The 17679-nt window shown below is 42.9% G+C and overlaps 1 protein-coding gene across 2 annotated transcripts in view; it reads right to left on the bottom strand.

Moving 5' to 3' along the window:
- Nucleotides 1-17679, bottom strand: part of TTLL3 (tubulin tyrosine ligase like 3) — a 191990-nt gene that overhangs the window by 84242 nt on the left and 90069 nt on the right. For both annotated transcript variants that reach the window (XM_085624279.1, XM_085624280.1), the window contains 2 exons: nucleotides 7116-7217; nucleotides 1676-1785 (listed from right to left, as the gene is read on the bottom strand). In XM_085624279.1, the coding sequence (XP_085480405.1) occupies nucleotides 1676-1785; nucleotides 7116-7217 (212 nt within the window). The remainder of the gene's footprint in view (nucleotides 1-1675; nucleotides 1786-7115; nucleotides 7218-17679) is intronic.

Here is a 17679-nt window from a genome sequence, read left to right as displayed (position 1 = left end):
CGAAAATCATCGCTACAGCTGCTGAGTGTCCGGAAAATCGTCGCTAACCCCCGTTAGCGAGCTGCCGTGACCAGAACGTGAGGAAAAACATCGCTAACCCACCGGAGCGACATTGCTTGTGGATTATTTGCCAACATCTCAGAACTGTGAGTAGAGGGGTCGCAGAGACCACTGTCCTGAACTGAACTTTACCTTACCCATTGGAACTATTTTTGCAGCATCCAGAGAGAACTATTTTTGTACAATATTGTGGTTTCCTCGTTATTTGGTCTTGTGATAAGTCTCTATAAATATAACTATTTTGTTTGATAACTACCTGTGCTGTGTCCCTTTGTAGTGTTCCTCACTGTATTTACTGTATATGATCATCAACGCTTTACACACTGCCTCTGAGATTAGCCTAACTGCTCGTGCTACGTTACCACAGGGTGGAGCAGGGGTTGTCAAGGCGATGCAGCCCTTCACTCTGACTTAGAAAGAAGGGTCCCTGCTTGGACAGTAGCCATCCACTGCCAACCAGAGACCCCCATTTCTAACAGTTGTGCTCTCTAGGTGTGTGTGCTTGCTTGTTCAAATTTGAAGAAGGTATTTAGGCTCACCACTTTCAAAATTCACTAGCCGCCACTGCCTGTCCGTGAGGGACAGTAAACATAAAAAGCTCCTATGGTGGTGGGGCCATTAGGTTTACATTTTTCGGAAACAAACTCCCCATTTGTGAAAATGTAAATCTTTCAGAAGCTTGGTGTAAGTGTCAGCTGTGTTGAAGTTGTGTAGACTGAGATGTGGGAGCAGCTTTGATCTGGTGCCTGAATTTAAATGCCCCTCTGTGGTGCTAGGGTTCTCTGTCTTGGCTGCTAAATACTGGAAGCGTATTCATTTCTCTTCTAACTGGAACCTCTCTACTAACATTTTGGAAAGTGTTGGAAACATGGTTGTTCCCAAACTCTTTCTACCCCAGCTACAACCGGTCGATCCAGCACTGACTGTTTGACTGACCTCATGGTGTGGCCTCACCTCAGCACCATGATTCCTCCGGGTGAACGTCCGCACTTTATAAATTGTGTTGAATAAAAACAATTAGAATGTGTGTGCAACCTTCTCTGCATCTCTTGAATGTGAAAAGAAAGCTTGACTTTGCTTATCTTGTTGTGTGTTTGTGTGGAATATCGCACCCCTTCTTCCTGTACTGTGTATATTTTTGTTACCCAAGAGAACCTTGTGACTGCTAGCTGTGTCTCTATTTTGTGCAAGTAAAGAAGCTTGCACTGCTGACGCTGCTGCTCTTACGCTTCTGGGAATGCGAGTGAAGCTTGCAGCACTGCAGCCTATGCTGTCCCTATTCTGTGTGTATAAGGAAGTGTGTTGCACCTGTTGTGTGTCTGTGGGAGGCCCCTGCACTGCTCTTGCAGCCTGCCCTGTACCCGTTATTTGTGTTACATTAAACTACTACACATGGTGTAGTTCTCCTGTGTGGTTATTAAAAACCCTTTCTCTCTACAAACATCTACACAATTGGCATTGTTCGTGCATGTGGTTGTATTCCTGTATGTGTGCAATATCTCAAAGTGCTCTGAAGTGCCCATTGCCTCATTACAGCCTCACCATACACCACACACAACGCGAATGGGACAGTCGACAGGGTGGAAGGACTCAAAAGCAGAATGTTTTCCCAAACCTTGATGGCCTTTTCTGCAAGGAGTTTGGCATGCTTGAGGCGTTCTGTGTTGATGATCACACTGTAGCTGATCCTGCGGGTTCGGCCTTCTGAGTGGGACACCGTGTGACCTGTTGATGAGAATAAACAAGAGGTAAACTTCACACCCCATCAGCATTCACAAACAACCACTGTCCCTCCTGTGCATTACTCTCTCTCAACTTGGGAAACCATAAGAGACACAACAGCCTACAGACACAAAACAACCTCACAAAACACGCATATCTCATACAGATCAACGTCCACACTCGGTGACAACAAACACCCAGATCTCATGTCCATCCTATACACAACAGTTACCACCCTCAATGTCAAGAAAAACTCACATATCATACAGATACACAACAACATCTACATTAAAAATCAACAAACATCCACATCTCATGACAACCAAACACAAAGCAGCATCTACTCTCAATATCAACAAATACACAGACCCAATAGCCATCGTATACACTGCAGCATCTCCAATCATTGTGAACAGACACCCACATCACATGATCATCTTACAGACAAGAGCACCTGCAATAAATGTGAACAAACACCCACATCTCTTGACCATCACATAGAAAACAGCATTGTCACTAAATGTCAACAAATACCCACATCTCATGATCATCACATACACAAGAACATCTAGACTAAATGTCAACAAACACCCACATCTCTTGACCATTCTATACACATTAACATTCACACTAAATGTCAACAAACACCCATATCTCCTGACCATCACATACACAACAGCATCTTCACTAAATGTCAACAAACACCCACATTTCATCTCCATCACATACACAACAGCCTCTATGCTAAATGTCAAGAAACACCCACAATTCACAACCATCACATACACAACAGCATATACACAAAATGTCAACAAACACCCACATCTCATGATCATCCCTTACACAACAACATATACAATAAATGTCAACAAACACCCACATCTCATGACCATCACATACACAACAGCATCTATGCTAAATGTCAACAAACAACTACATCTAGTGTCCATCAGATACACAACAGCCTCTACACTAAATGTCAACTAACACCTACATCTCATGATCATCACATACACAACAGCATATACACTAAATGTCAACAAACACACACATCTCTTGACTATCACATACAAAACAACATCTTCACTAAATGTCAACAAACACCCACTTCTCATGACCATCACATACAAAACAGCATCTTCACTAAATGTCAACACCCACATCTCATGACCTTCACATGCACAACAGCATCTTCACTAAATGTCAACAAACACCCACATCTCATGATCATCACATACACAACAGCATATACACTAAATGTCAACAAACACCCACATCTCATGATCATCACATACACAACAGCTTATACACTAGATGTAAACAAACACCCACATCTCATGACCATCACATACACAAGAACATCTAGACGAAATGTCAACAAACACCCACATCTCTTGACCATTCCATACACATTAACATTCACACTAAATATCAACAAACACCCACATCTCCTGCCATCACATACACAACAGCATCTTCACTAAATGTCAACAAACAACTACATCTAATGTCCATCAGATACACAACAGCCTCTATACTAAATGTCAACAAACACCCACATTTGATGGCCATCACACACACAACAGCATCTTCACTAAATGTCAACAAACACCCACATTTCATCTCCATCACATACACAACAGCCTCTATGCTAAATGTCAAGAAACACCCACAACTCACAACCATCACATACACAACAGCATATACACAAAATGTCAACAAACACCCACATCTCATGATCATCCCTTACACAACAACATATACACTAAATGTCAACAAACACCCACATCTCATGACCATCACATACACAACAGCATCTATGCTAAATGTCAACAAACAACTACACCTAGTGTCCATCAGATACACAACAGCCTCTACACTAAATGTCAACAAACACCTACATCTCATGATCATCACATACACAACAGCATATACACTAAATGTCAACAAACACACACATCTCTTGACTATCACATACAAAACAACATCTTCACTAAATGTCAACAAACACCCACTTATCATGACCATCACATACAAAACAGCATCTTCACTAAATGTCAACAAACACCCACATCTCATGACCATCACATACACAACAGCATCTTCACTAAATGTCAACAAACACCCACATCTCATGATCATCACATACACAACAGCATATACACAAAATGTCAACAAACACCCACATCTCATGATCATCCCTTACACAACAACATATACACTAAATGTCAACAAACACCCACATCTCATGACCATCACATACACAACAGCACCTATGCTAAATGTCAACAAACAACTACATCTAATGTCCATCAGATACACAACAGCCTCTACACTAAATGTCAACAAACACCCACATTTCATGGCCATCACATACACAACAGCCTCTATGCTAAATGTCAAGAAACACCCACAACTCACAACCATCACATACAGAACAGCATATACACTAAATGTCAACAAACACCCACATCTCATGATCATCACATACACAACAGCTTATACACTAGATGTAAACAAACACCCACATCTCATGACCATCACATACACAAGAACATCTAGACTAAATGTCAACAAACACCCACATCTCTTGACCATTCCATACACATTAACATTCACACTAAATATCAACAAACACCCACATCTCCTGACCATCACATACACAACAGCATCTTCACTAAATGTCAACAAACACCCACATCTCATGATCATCACATACAGAACAGCATATACACTAAATGTCAACAAACACCCACATCTCATGACCATCACATTCACAACAGCATCTATGCTAAATGTCAACAAACAACTACATCTAATGTCCATCAGATACACAACAGCCTCTACACTAAATGTCAACAAACACCAACATTTCATGACCATCACATACACAACAGCCTCTATGCTAAATGTCAAGAAACACCCACAACTCACAACCATCACATACAGAACAGTGTCTATGCTAAATATCAACAAAAAAAAACCAACCACAAATCTGATGTCCATCACATACAAAACAACATCTACAGTCAGTGTCAACAAACACCCATATCTCAGGGCCATTATATATACCCAACAGCAGGTATACTCAACCTCAACGACACCACTGGTATTGAGAAGTCGATGTTGTGCACACTCAAGTGTGATTGTCATTGTGACTTGGCCTCATTAGCGCCTGGATTCCACCTTATCATGGAACCGTGTGTAGCAACACCCAGGAGCAGAGGCGGTTCACTGAGCCCTGTGCTCCTACAATCTAATCTAGGTATTTTATTATATGCATGACTCCAAAATTTCCCAGTAACTAAGCCCTTCCAGCAACCTTCTTTTTCAATTAATGCAAAAAGGGAGCCTCTTATTGGTCCAATTAAAGTCGTTTTACTTGAAACATTGCTCAAAGGTCACCATGATAAGGGAAGGGCGCCATGATGATGCATCATCAATTGTTTCTCATGTCAGAGGCACGCCTGTTTACCCAGAGTTATCTGCTTTAATTTTGGAATGTCTTTATTGTTCTTCCTATAACTAGAGGGATGGCTAGTGGTGAGTAAACATAGGTATGACATCTCTCTCCCTAGTACAAGAGTAGGCTGTGTAATTGCTCAAATGCTCACCTCCACCAGGTTACACAAGGCAACTGAGGAAAAGTGCCTTAATTAGGTATTTTGCCCCATTGGAGGAACTCTTGAAATATCTGATTCACAGTGCTTACTTACTTCCAAAGTTCAAGAAGACTGTACAAAAGATACATCCATGCAACACAAATAGGAGGAAAGGCCACACATAGAAGATGGATTTGCAGTGCCTGTTGAACCCCAGTATGGAAGAGAGGTACGGAGGCACTGCATAACTTCAGCCTCTACCTCAACAGTGAACCGCACCTTTACAAAACCGTGAAAGACCTGGTATCCAGCCCATTTGGTGTCCAACCTATATACTGTGGTGTAGCATCTAGTAATGACCAGGCTGGACTATGGCAACCCCTTACTAAGATGTCTCTGACACAGTCCTGGCTCTCTTCTACTCTGTCAGAGAGTTTCACATGATGCTACCAAAGTCCACCCCTTACTAAGCTGTCTCTGACACAGCCCTGGCTCTCTTCCGGACACGCGAAGGCTCGCAGTTTTGATCAAATAATGCGCTTTATAGTGGATGTCACTTCACTAACTTGGCAGACACTTGTTGAAGTGAATCCTTGCACAGAACATTGAACTGACACCATGTGCTAGTGAGGTGACTGGGGGAGGGTGAGCAGTAGAAACCACAGAAGGTAAACAGAGTTTTTGGAGCTCTGCCTCATTTTGGATTCCTGATGCTGTGTTTATGACTCCTGAGGAATGTGGTAGTAAGGCAGTGCCCAGGACACCAAAGAACAAGCTGCAACCTCTGACTACCTCTATGTGAGGCTCATGCTGTGTCTTCAAATCAACCTCTCTCACGATGAAGACCATTTGTCGAGCAGCCAAGAACCCCTGGGGAGTATCTCTCTCCACTGGCTCTTATACCCTAGGTAGCCAGAAGTATCTAGCCATGGAGTTCCTCAGCTTCAAGGCTGATTTGCATATGGCGGGGTCCAAGCAGGGGAGACATGGTGAGCAAAATAACAATGGATTAAACCCAGATCTGTGACTGGGGTTCAGTGTTTGAAAAGTTTCACCACCCCATCTATCCTTTTATTTTGTTGCAGAGAAATGAGGGACAGTGTCCAATTGGAACTTTCATGTGTCCTTCTTACCGCAATGTCCCTAAAAGACCTGCCACCCATCCCCTTGGTCACGTTCTTCCAGGTCACCATAGTAACATGGGTTTTTCAACCCACAGGCATGAAGGAGAATGTGTGCGCCATAATTGAGCACACACCTAGATGATAGCAACAAACTTCTCTATACTGAGGCACCAGGGTACATAATCAAGGCGAGGGGTTAAATGGGAAGGAGGATCTGCCCCGGAAGCAATGTTCCCTCTGGGTCATGACCTGCCCTGATCTTTGAACCTGTGAGTGACGTTTCACACTTGTAAACGCTTTGGGTGACAGCAGACCATCGTTGGTCACCTAGACATCACCATGCCTCAATAGTTCAGCGGAGCAGGTGAATCCTACAATCTCTGTGTTAGTGAGACAGCGGCCACCAGTTTGGTTGTTGTAGCTCGTCGTACTGCGTGACACCAAATCACTTCCCTATGAACCTCCTTCTGCAGCCACTCAGTTTCCTGCTTTACACCAGGAGCATCCTTCGAACCCCATACATTTCAATGAAAAATCCACACTGGAGCAGGGTGGTTATATCTCATTCTTACTATGGGCTGTGGATGGCCACTAAAACCTTGTGTACCTTCTGGTTTGTGCCTCTCTGGGTGACTTTTGCGCCAGGCATGGCTGTTAGGTAGCTTTTCCTGCTGTGGGACCACAGTTTCCTCCGTCATCTCCTTCACAACTGTAAAAAAAAGAAAGGCCACAATGTTAAAAAATAAAAACATGCTTTCAGGGCTGTAATGAATTTTGGTGGCAGAACCATTGGCTATATTGAGACTACCTCCCTGTGAGGGATCTTGCTGCGGACGTCCCCCAAAAAACTACAAAAGGGGAGTTTGTTTCAGTAAAACAAAAAAGCAATGTCCATATGTGCAGGCAGAGTTCTCGCACGCGTCAAGGCGATTGGTTACTTAACCTGCCTGGAACTACTATAACTCACATGGCAATCCAAGTCAGGGACATTTACTGAATGTTGACCCTACACATAGTGGAATGACCATTACTATGAGGTGGCAATCTAGTAGTGGGCTGACCACTAATTGAAAGGATCCTGTGATGGACCCAATCGAGGCTGCGGCAGCAGAAGAACTTTCTCAGAGATAATGTCCTCCGCTCCCCTGATGGACGGAGACAGTTTTCTGAATTCTACCTTGGAGTAAATTTCCAAACAGGAGTCGGCTGGTGACGTTCATGGGCAGTTGTCCAGCAAAAAACTGTTGAACAGCGACACATTTGTAGGTTTTTGGGTCTTTACAAATGTTTAACACATTCTTTCCCAGCGGTAAAAGTTATTCCCTCGAAGAGAAGGAGTAGGGCACTTCCCATGCTGGAAAAGGAATAAGTACCTCCCTCATATCTTATTGGCATGCGAGGAACTGGGCTTTTCAAGGAAGAATAAAAAAAGTTTTAAAACACAAACTTTTGCCGGTTTGTGACATGCATAGATCAGTGGAGCAGCCGCCATGTGGTTAACCCACGGGAGCATGCAGAGAGTACACTGGTTAGTGACGGCTATCTGAAATTCACAATAAAATTTAGATGTACTGTGATAAAGAATTATACAAATTACAGACTTAATCATAATTAAGGGTGGGCGAAGTTGGCAGAGTACCACTACACTGAATTAACGTCTCATCCCAATTAATAAAACAGAAACCTCACATACCTTTGATAAAACAACAAGTAACTCTATCTTTACATGCTAAAATGCACATAGTCATCTCATAAAAGTGAAAATGAAAATACAGCACGCTGTCAGAGAGGTGATGATTTTGGGGTCCCCCCTAACCTAGGGAGAGAACCAAGCAGCTGCCTTGAACACAAAGAGCACATCATGCTGAACGATTCGGTGGTGGTCCCATCCTCCTAGGACCACCCCTAAAAGCTATGGGCAAAAATACAATGCCAACCAAAGGCCCAGCAAAGCATTATGGGATGAGATTCTAGAGTGCAGTCACATCGCACCACACCTGAGGGAGTTGCACTGGCTCCCGATTCACAAGGGCAAACAATTCAAGCTCCTCACCCACAAATACAAAGCACACATAACATGGGCTCAGACTACTTGAACAACCGCATACACTTCCATCAACAATTGTACTACTGAATATCGACACCAACGATATCGTGGCACACAAATATCCAGGACAGAATATCAAGGCAAAAAATATCGAAAGTTAAGTGCATATACGGACGTATAGATTTACTATTCTCAACTCCACATCTACGTACTTTAAATATATATGTACCACGTAGGTACATATATGTGGAGTTAGTTAGAGAAAATCGAGACTTACTTACCTGTCGATACATTATTTTCAATATTCTGTCATCGATACTCTCTTTCTCATCAATATGACCTGGCACCATTGGCGTGGGTCTCCCTTCCATTTTTTTGCTGTTGCCTCTTGTGTTTTTGCTATATGCTTTGCTGGTCTAGATGCTTTGGGCACTTTGCCACTGTTATTCAGTGCCACAATGCAAGTGCCTCCTATTGTAAAGTGAAGTTGGTTTTATCATTCTGTGTTTGAAAATACCACTTTTAGAAAGTAGGTATTTTCTTGCCTAACCATCCAAGCCTGCCTCTGCTAGGTTGTGTAGTCCGTGTCTGGTTTGTGGGTGACAGGGGCTGGGGAGACTCCAGGAGACAGGGTGAGTCAGCACTAGGCTGAATAGACCTATCTGATGAGGAGTGGTGGGAGGGGCTGCATCTGGGTCTGAATAGGGCTGTGCCTGCCTTCCACAATGCTGGCTCCACCTCCTGTGGTGCGTCTGAGGACCCTAGCCCCCACTGACAAAGGAAGAAGGAGTCCTGTAAACAAAGTGCTCCAGGACTGCACAGAACTAGTTTGAACTAGGCACAGACACTCTCTGCCTTCAGAGACAAAGGATTTTGGTGTATAAAAGGGGGGACTCAGACCCCAGAACTTTATATCACTTCTGGGAATCAAGACGACCCTTTGCCAAGGAGAAGAACCAAGGAAACTGAAGGATGAGACTGCCCCTGTGCTGTGCTGTTGGGGTTGGCCTGCAGTGGTTAATTTATTGCCAAGGAAAGGAGAAAAGGAACTTTGTGTGTACTTTTGCAATCTTGAAGAAGAATCTCCAAGGGCTTGAACTGAGCTTGCCTCCTGCCTGAAGTCTCAGGGATACAAGACCTCACCACCAGCTCCCCTGAATTCCCTTGCTGTGGAATTCTGCCTGCAGAGAGGTGCCTACTGTTGTTCGGGCCCTCTGAGAAGACTGCGAGTCGCTGGGAGCTGGAGCGCGACGCAACGAGGAGAAGTGTGTCGCCGCTGCAGCAGTTGCCATCGCATCGCCGAGGAACGGTGCCGCCGCTGCCGCTGTCGCCATCGCATCGCCAAAGCGTGGCGCAACCGCAGAGGTTGCCGTCACATCACCAGAGAAGTGCGTCGCAGGGCCTGTCACGGCTCCAAAGATCATCAAGTCGCCGCATGGCCGTCAGGCATGCACGCATCGCATCATTTTGTCGAATCACACTGGAGAAGAGTATCGCATCGAGGTGCCATCTTGTCGCATTGTACCGGAGAGCAGTAAGAAACCGACGTATCACCTCCCCACACAGTAAGGAAGCGAGCATCAACTCCCCTGCGCAGCAGTAAGGAACTGACGCATCCACTCCCTTGAGTGTAAGGAACCGACGCATCATCTTCCCTGCGACCCTTTTGTTTGCATTGCGTTACGCATCAAAGGTACTTTGAGAGTAAAGTGTTGCATTTAAACTTAAGAGAACTGAGCTATTTTCTACTATTTTAGAGACTATTTTTGATTACAGTGTTGTGGATTTTTGTTATTTGGTCTTGTGGTAAGTCTAGTAAAGATTAATTATTTTTTTTAATTGGTGTGGTGTCCATTTGTAGTGTTTTCACTGTATTACTGTATGTATTCACAAATGCTTTACACACTGCCTCTGAGATAAGCCTGTCTGCTTGTGCCAAGCTACCAAGGGGGTGAGCAGGGGTTATTTTAGGAGTGTACCCCCCTTACCCTGACTAGAAGCAAGGGTCCCTATTTGTTCAAAGGTACATACCTCTGCCAACTAGAGACCCCCAGTTCTAACATTCATTCAATATTCAGGGGGCACACCTCCATCAACTCTCCAGGCACCTGCGATTAAGCGTACTCCTAACAGCATACACCGCACAAATTCGCTGTGCAGCGGAACCGAAAGTTGAGTATTCTCTCACATTGCTACTAAAGCATAGAACAAGTTCCAACTACACGTCAGCGCCTCTTCTTCTCTTTGTGAACGCCGCAAGATGATGAAGACCTGTCTCTTTGAGTAATTCCCCACGCCGCTCCGGGGGCTGGCCTCATACACCTGCACAGTGCCCGGATACTCGCACGTGTGATAGTGCTCTTTACAAATACACATAACATAACTACCCATAGAACAATAACACGTAACCTTACCCTGCTATGCTCTGTCTCTGTGCTACCTATGCGCTATGCATTGTAGTTTAAATATGTAGCTTCTATTAAACTGTGACTACACTGTTTACTACACCAACTTTACTATACCAACTAGCTAACTGTAAGGTAAATACACTAAGGATAAAATGGTGTAACTACACTGTATAACTACACTGTGTCATATCATATGAAAATACACTAACTATATGACTGATTCACAAATAATAAATCTGTTGATGCACTGCCACGTATCAGAGACGTCTGAGATTATTTGTGACAGACCCAGGATTTCTGACCATTCTTGTATGTTTCTGATGTGTGCTTGTTGCTCCTAACTTTATGGGCCCAATTTTTTAAAAAGCTGTAAATCTGCATGCACAGACGTGCGCTCTAGAAAAGGTGCAAATATATTGATTTTGTCCCAAATTACAGTCAATGATTTCTCAGTCCCAGACCCAGGTCTTTTGTGGTAGTCAAAGAGAAGACAGCTTTCTTCTACAAAAGTTGATGTTTGTTAGAATTCAGATCTTATAATCAGCTTAACTAGTAGGGAATTTTGGCTCTTGGATAATATTTATTAAGGTCTGAAAGATGTGAACAGGATTTTCATGGATGAGTTTCAATTGAGTCACGTTAAGTTCAAAGCAAAACACGGTCCCAGGATGCTCGTTTCCGTTCCAGGGAAGACCTGGCTTGGGAGTTCAGATCGGACTGTTCCTATTGGGAGCAGGGTCCAGACTGATTTGCATATGGCTGGGTCTGAACTGAGGTGGTGAAGTGAGCTCAAGAATGATGAGGGATTCAACCCAGATCTGTGACTGGGGGGGGTGTCTGAAAAGTTTCAGTGCTCTGTCCATCATCTCCTTGTGTTTGCTTTGTTCGCCCTAAGTTGGCAGGGTATGCCCAGACGTGGGTCCCTTGCTCACTTTGCCACTGGATTCAAGCTAGCCTGGCTGATGAAGGGTGTTACCCAGAAACCGGTCCTAGGATGCTTGTTTCTGGTTCAGGGAAGACCTGGCTTGGCAGTTCGGGCTGGACTGTTCCCATGAGGCACAGGGTCAAGACTGATTTGCATATAGCTGGGTCTGAACTGGGGTGCCGAAATGAGCTAAAGAATGAGGATGGATTCAATCTAGATCTGTGACTGGGGGTGAGTGTCTGAAAAGTTTCAGCGCTCCGTCCATCATCTCCTTGTGTTTGCTTTGTTCGCCCTAAGTTGGCAGGGTATGCCCAGACGTGGGTCCCTTGCTCACTTTGCCACTGGATTCAAGCTAGCCTGGCTGATGAAGGGTGTTACCCAGAAACCGGTCCTAGGATGCTTGTTTCTGGTTCAGGGAAGACCTGGCTTGGCAGTTCGGGCTGGACTGTTCCCATGAGGCACAGGGTCAAGACTGATTTGCATATAGCTGGGTCTGAACTGGGGTGCCGAAATGAGCTAAAGAATGAGGATGGATTCAATCTAGATCTGTGACTGGGGGTGAGTGTCTGAAAAGTTTCAGCGCTCCGTCCATCATCTCCTTGTGTTTGCTTCACGTTAAGTTTAGCCAGGAAGATTCCAGTCACCATGGAGTAGTTGACAATATAACTGTCTGGAACAGACAAGACTTAAAAAACAAGGAGAGGGGCTCGTATGTACCAAAGGGACAGAGCACCAATAAACCAAAAAGTTAAAAACAAATGTTCCTTTTGGAAATGCTCCACATAATATTCACACACTTAATCACCACAAACATTCACCATGTATCGCACTGTATCCACTTAAAACTCCACTCAGGATGTTACAGCACTTATAAAGATACTTATTTGACAATACCAAAATGGTTCATTAAAAATATGCAAAACAAACAGTTTTAAAAATACATACAAAACATATTAAAACCAATATATGTCACAATTGTACAAATTCATTACACTATCAAGTTCCTGGAAAGGAATATAATGAGACAGTTATATTTGTCTTGTCACTGTTAATTTGAGATAATAGACAGCACCCTGCAGGGGAATTCATTTCCTGTTTTTATGTTGCCACTGTCTGTTGTCAAATTTAACAAAGCTTCAAGCGTCCAAAGCATTGTTTTGCATATTTTTAATGAACCGTTGTGGTATTGTCAATTCAGTCAGTCAACAAATCTTTATTCGATTGTTACATCATGAAAGATACAATACAATAAAAAAAAAAGATATACATAAAACAAATACAACAAAACCCTCCAAATGGGACCAGCCCAAGAGGTCCTACTAAAACCATGTAAAAAGTAGAGATCTTTCATTGTCTAGTAAAAGAAATTTAAAAAAAAGAAAACTAGATATAACAAGACTAGGTGAGTCTAAAATTCTAAAACTGAAAGCAATAAGGGATCGTTCCTGTTAACCTGGACCCTGCGTATGGCCCAAGACCAACTGAGGAACTTGGCTAGAGCAACAGCTATGTCCTCTCGAGTGTTAGTTCTCAAAAGACGCATAGCCATTTTATGTGATCTGGTGCCTAAGTTAGAACAGATCGGCTTTAGCCATATCTTCCTGGGGAGTGCAAAGGCTGGGCACGCAAACAAGACATGGGCGATGGACTCAGCCTGTGTTTTGCAGATAGGACAATATCTATCTGTTCCGCCCTTCCACTTGTAGCTGAAAGAATTGAGCGGGAGAAACCCCACTCTAAACTGATGGTATAGTTTACGGTCCCCTACTTTGGAAATGAAATTCCAGTAGGGTTCATAGCTACCTAAAAGTTTATGATCCAAGAAGAGACCGGATAATGAGCTGCTGTTCGTATCAGACCACAGTTTTCTTATCCTAAATTCCCAATATAAAGTTTTGAACTCAAGCTTACTGGGGAACTGATTACCCCTAGGGTCCACCCACAAATGGCTCAACCCCATTTCAGTCAAGCCCTTTTTAATATTTTGGAGCCAGGCAATTCTCTTTTGCGTGTCGAGATTCTTAATATACCAAATTGCATTGGCATACGACAGGAACTCGGGGGTGGTCTACAGTCTTCTCCAATAGGAGAGAGGTCTATACTCGGCCTCCTCATTAAATGCCCTGCACCCCAAATCTAACAATAAGGGCAATATAGGGGTGGATTGTGGGAGGGACGTAAGTGAACACAAGAACTTGTTTTGTGCTTTAACTAGAGGCAATAAGTTTTCAAAGCCCCAAATCTCCGCCCCGTATATGATTGATGCTCTAACTTTCCCCTTATGTAGAGCAATTGCAGGTCCCACTGATTTTGTATAGGAAGCTCTGAATTCTTTCAGAATGGCTCCAGCAAGCTGGTTGTGTTTCAGAGCAAATAAATCTATCTGTGGCTTCCAAGATAACTTTCTATTCATTGTAATGCCCAAGTATGGGAATGTATCGGTCTGTTCTAGAGGAGTGCCATCCAGTGACACTTGACTCTTGATTTTTTTATGTTTATGCATCACCATGTACTTAGTCTTTTCAACATTAATTACCAAGTCATGGTCATTGCAAAACACCATGAATTGATCCAAGGCCCTCTGCAGACCAGATTGAGTTTTTGATAAAATGAGCGTATCGTCTGCAAACATAAGAAGCGGAACCCTGGAACCATCTAAGGTAGGGGCGTCGGTTGGATGATTTGTATAGTAGGATATAACCCTATTTATATAAAGGGAAAACAGGGTTGGAGCTAAAACGCATCCCTGCCTGACGCCTCTGTTTACAGGGGTTCGTTAGTAGGGAACCATGGGAAGGAGTAGGGAACCATGGGAAGGAGTATTGTCAATTAAATATAAGTGCTTTAACATCCTGAGTGGAGAATTAACTGGATACAGTGCGATAGATAGTGAATGTTTGTGGTGAATAAGTGTGTGAATATTATGTAGAGCATTTCAAAAGGGAACATTTATTTTTAACTTTTTGGAACAGAGAAGAGCCATTTTGAAAATATGGGCAGGGTGCGTCATTCGGGATTTTGAAGATACACATTATTTTATTGTTTTAAGAAGATCACCAGGGGACAGTGGATTGATGCACAGTGGGTTGGTACCATGGCTTGGATGTGATTGAGGTGAAATAGAGGAGTTGTGGTACTGGAGGACTATCTTTTCTTCTCACCGCACCATTCAAGGGCATGTGCCGTTTTGTACAAGTGATGTGCTAAGAAGTTGCAAAGTGTCAGTGGCCTGTTGCAGCCGTCACCTTTCTGGAATTCATTGACGGTTTTGAGATGTTCCTTTGTTGGCCCAGAGGCAACTTTGATGCAGTACGGGTGCTCATTTCTTAGTGCCGTTTTATGGTTGGGAGTGCTAATTTCTTTTTGCCATTATATGGTTACGAGTGCTCATTTCTTTGTGCCATTTTTTGGTTGGGGCTGCTCACTTCTTTGTGCTGTTTTATGGTTGGGTGTGCTCATTTCTTTTTGCCATACTATGGTTGGGAGTGCTAATTTCTTTGTGCTGTTTTATGCTTGGGTGTGCTCATTTCTTTTTGCCATACTATGGTTGAGAGTGCTCATTTCTTTGTGCCATTTTTTGGTTGGGGCTGCTCATTTCTTTGTGCTGTTTTATGGTTGGGTGTGCTCATTTCTTTTTGCCATACTATGGTTGAGAGTGCTCATTTCTTTGTGCCATTTTTTGGTTGGGCTGCTCATTTCTTTGTGCTGTTTTATGGTTGGGTGTGCTCATTTCTTTTTGCCATACTATGGTTGGGAGTGCTCATTTCTTTATGCTGTTTTATGGTTGGATGTGCTCATTTCTTTTTGCCATTACATGGTTATGAGTGCTCATTTCTTTGTGCCATTTTTTGGTTGGGGCTGCTCATTTCTTTGTGCTGTTTTATGGTTGGGTGTGCTCATTTCTTTTTGCCATGCTATGGCTGAGAGTGCTCATTTCTTTGTGCTGTTTTATGGTTGTCTTGTAAACTCTTGAGAGGAGTTCTATGGCAGCCATTTTATTGCTCTGCCAGTTTTGTCCAGGGTATTTGAAGATTCCATCTGCTTGACTTCAGGGTTTTAACTTCCAGCTTCTGCTACCAAGATATAATGTTTCATGCCAATACCAGATTAATGGGTCGCGAAGATTTTGAGGGGTATGAGAGCATTATAGACAGCTGTGAGGCATAGATGGAACTCATGGACAGTAGTCAGAGACACTGACTTTTGTTACGTAGCCAGGGCACACCTGAGTTGCTCCTCTGTTGCTGCTGGTTGGTATGAAAAGAACATTTGGCAAGACAAAGTCTCTCCTATGCATGTCTCTTGGCTGACTTTGGCCACCCTGTGATAGACCGGTGGCATCACTGACATGGCTGCTGTATAGGCCCCATGTCTGACAGCTGATTTTTTATTACTGCAAAGATTAATATGCATCCTTGCCACAACTGTCTGCATCCAGTGCATTCCTCATACTGCTCACCTGGCACACGTGGGTGGACCTAACAGAGACCCTCCCAATCATTGGTAACAATCAGATCAGTACCTTATCTCTAAATCCTCTTTCAACCACTACGTACACAGGTGCTGCAACCTACGACGAACTAAGAATATCAAACTGCTCACTTGTGCACGACAACAAAATGATTGCAAATCAGCCACATAGCATTTAAGCACTATACCGACCAACCAACCAATCACTCAAACACGCTGTAACGTTCTACCAGTTGGATAATTTCTTTTAGCGCCATTGCTGCAAGAATTGTTTTTTACATTCAATTACAATACAATATTGTGTAGCTATACTTTAAAACGCACTAAGTATAAAACTGTCAAACTACACCATATACATGCATACCACAGTAAATGTAACTACACTATGGAAATACATTCCCTCTAATTGGGTATACCAATGTTAAATTTAAAAAAAACTAGGGGCCCGATTCACAGAACTAACTTAAGACAAAATCCTAAACTTACTACCATTTTGGTATTCACAGAAGGCACTTACTCATTTTGGTATTCACAGAAGGCACTTACGCATTTTGGTATTCACAGAAGGCACTTACTCATTTTGGTATTCACAGAAGGCATTTACTCATTGATGAGTAAGTGCCTTCTGTGAATACCAAAATGAGTAAGTGCAAATAAACTCTGTTCTTCGCTAACCATGTAAACTTTCTTTTTTCTTTCTTTTGATAACTTTATTTCGGTCGATGACCATAAAAGCACAGATAAAATATGTGCACACAGAATAAAAAACATAAATAATTAAGCACTTAAGATAAAAAGTTATTAAACAAAAGTTATCAAGTAAGAGATAATGAACAATTTAGTTCTTCAATATTAAGAACAATTAATTAATTGATTGATTAATCAGGGCAGACCTCCTCCGCCACATGCCATATAAAAAGCGAGAGACAGAGAACACAATGGGGGTGAGGTATCGTAACGTAAAATCCTACAGGCTTGGGCACATTGTTTTAAGCCCAAATTTCTGCACAGTGGCACAAGCCAAGATCTACGTATTCCATTGTAAGCAGAGCAAAAGAATAAAACGTGAGCTAGATCTTCTTTAGTTTCGTTACAAACTGGGCAGATCCCCTCACCTCTTCCGGCCCATTTACAAGTCAATTCCCCGATTGGAAGGCAACCATACCTTAATTGGATATATAGCTTTTTTGCCATAGGGGGTTGGATCAAATCTAGAAACTCCTCCCTGCTGGGCGCCAATTTTATTTGTAGGAATTCTGTGGTCAACCTACCCATAAATGGTGAGCGGTGTAACAGAGCTAGATTATACTGTCTAAATAGA

Source organism: Triturus cristatus, chromosome 9 (genome assembly GCF_964204655.1).
Source record: "Triturus cristatus chromosome 9, aTriCri1.1, whole genome shotgun sequence".
In the NCBI taxonomy this organism is placed as follows: Eukaryota; Metazoa; Chordata; class Amphibia; order Caudata; family Salamandridae; genus Triturus; species Triturus cristatus.
This window is presented reverse-complemented; position numbering and strand designations above follow the sequence as displayed.